This window comes from Prunus mume, linkage group LG3 (genome assembly GCF_029339155.1).
Source record: "Prunus mume cultivar Tortuosa linkage group LG3, ASM2933915v1, whole genome shotgun sequence".
Taxonomy (NCBI): domain Eukaryota; kingdom Viridiplantae; phylum Streptophyta; class Magnoliopsida; order Rosales; family Rosaceae; genus Prunus; species Prunus mume.
This window is the reverse complement of record NC_142700.1, coordinates 23,972,572-23,974,731: the sequence shown is the minus strand read 5'-3', so window position 1 is coordinate 23,974,731 and position 2,160 is coordinate 23,972,572. Positions and strand designations below refer to the sequence as shown.

The 2,160-nt window shown below is 37.5% G+C and overlaps 1 protein-coding gene across 1 annotated transcript; it reads right to left on the bottom strand.

Moving 5' to 3' along the window:
- Nucleotides 1-450: 450 nt before the first annotated feature.
- On the bottom strand, nucleotides 451-1,891 carry LOC148919171 (uncharacterized). The gene is made up of 2 exons (XM_089048801.1): nucleotides 1,799-1,891; nucleotides 451-1,086 (listed from the first exon to the last, which is right to left on the bottom strand). Exons 1-2 carry the CDS (start codon nucleotides 1,889-1,891, stop codon nucleotides 451-453), a joined length of 729 nt encoding a protein of 242 aa, XP_088904927.1.
- Nucleotides 1,892-2,160: the final 269 nt, after the last annotated feature.

Genomic DNA, 2,160 nt, shown 5'->3' with positions numbered 1-2,160 from the left:
AATTGCCCAAAATCCTTCAATCCAGCCCTATCAAAAACCCCCCGCCACATGTTCGTATTTATTTGCTTGTATTTGTGTATATGCGTGTGTGTATATATATATATATATATATGTAAAATAAGGCAAGAAAGTTTCAATTTAAAGAGCCTAGCAGTATGGACTCCAATGTTCCAACCGCATTCATTTTTGATTTCATTTACCTATATATGCATATATATATATATATATATAATAAGTCATCCATTTCAGACTATACATACAATACACAGACATCCATTTCAGACTACCTTCAATTTAGACATTCAAAATAAATCGCCACCCAACCATAACAATACTATCTTGCGATGGGAAAACAAAGGGAACACATTCACATCGCATCACCCACCACAACATGAAGCGAACTAGCACTTACCCTCACCCAACTACACAAACCCTGCCAAATGCAAATTATTAGAGGTCCATAAAAAGATCCATGCCTTTGACCTTCATCCTTGGTGCATGCACGAGGCTATGATGAGCCATTCCCTCTCCACCCATATTTAGCACTTGCCAGACACCAACTACATCAATTTCGCTCCAATTGTGGTCCGATGAGACAACTGAAGCATAATCTCGGAACATCTCAAAGCCGTTGTTGAAATATTCAACCATTTCATGGTTATAGTCTTTAGATTTTGTGAAGTGCTGGACATTATATTTCTTTGTTTCTTCCAATTTTAACTTGAGAGACTCTAACTCTTTGCTCTGACTTATTGCTTTTAGAGTTTGCTTCACTTCTCCAGCATATGCTTTGTTCAACTTGTTGGCCAAGTTTCCCATCACTTGGCCATGAATATCACATTTGCTCTCCCACCAATCCGTTGCCTTAGACAAATATTGGAGGTTGTACTTCATGGCATACATTTTGTCAAGCGGATCATTACTCTCAGCCTCACTTCCAGATGAAGTGGGATCGTGATTTGGAGTCAGATGTGGAGATGGGAATGGCACATGCCACGACTGGTCTCCCAAGTAACTGACATGGTCATTTAGAGGGTGTATGTTCGACGTTTTTAAATACCGGTAGGGACAATTCACAGCTCTAGTCTATAAAAAATAAAACGTTAGATTTAATTTGCAATTTTTACTTATGAAAACTTGTAAACAACAATATGGTCAGCTTTACTGGAGAATGTTTGCCTTTGAGTAAGTTAAAAATAATTATCTTTCCCAAACTTGACATTAAGAAGGTGTCTATGCTTCTGTTATATATAACAACTTGTCTAATTTATATTCTATTAAAGGAGTTAGTTAGATCTCTATATATGACGAAATTGGGTATGTAGTTGGTGCATTAATTTGATGGGATTGCACTGTACACCATTTACTCCTTGGCTGTAAGTTAGAGCATTTGAAAGTTGGTAAATTTGCCAAATTAGGCAATTCTTTAAATACAAAAATGGGAAAACTATGAAATTGGGAAATTCCAAATTATAAATATAGGAAAATAGTCATACAGGCAATTGGATAATAACTCATGCTAATGAATTCAGCCAATTACTCCCCCCAATCCTTCCCGCCAAGTACTCACTCATTTACTCCAGCTCATGAATATCTCCATATATTAAACTTCAACCCAGCTGCATGAAGAGAAAACTTTCATCACATTAACTCCTGTTTGCAGCCATTACCTTTTCCACTCATTTCACTCACATCTCATTAAGTTCCAATTTTCCCCAATTAAGTCCTACACTAACCCATAATAAATACCTAAAATCATGGACCCTAACCTCACACCAAACCCAACGCTTTGAATTACTGAAGGAGGGGAGACTGAAACACTAGCCAAGTCAGCAAATTCACTGACTGCAGACTTGGTCCATGGCCTGCAGCAATGTTGAGGCAATACCATGTTTTGGAAAAATCTTCATGCAAACATAGTTTCAAAATTTTTGGAGGGCCAAGCTAGGTGGGTGTCATAAAACAGCGCACAATTCGCTCTCGTTATCATGCCCGGATGCATCTCCTACATATAAAGGGTATGAAGGTGCATTAAAACTTATGCAACTATCAAGGATGAGTTTCTAGCTCTTGTGGAAAGAGTAGAATAAGGTCTAGCATTGGAAGATGTTCCTAAAGTATCTTTTAATCAAGATGTTTTCCAAGATATCTCAGGTTTAC

What these genes read in the sequence shown, in the direction of transcription:
- LOC148919171 (XM_089048801.1), bottom strand. Translation starts at nt 1,891, where the DNA reads ATGGTATTGCCTCAACATTGCTGCAGGCCATGGACCAAGTCTGCAGTC. An exon ending in TTTCAGTCTCCCCTCCTTCA is followed by an intron (nt 1,087 to 1,798) that starts GTAATTCAAAGC and finishes TATTTTTTATAG; the next exon opens with ACTAGAGCTGTGAATTGTCC.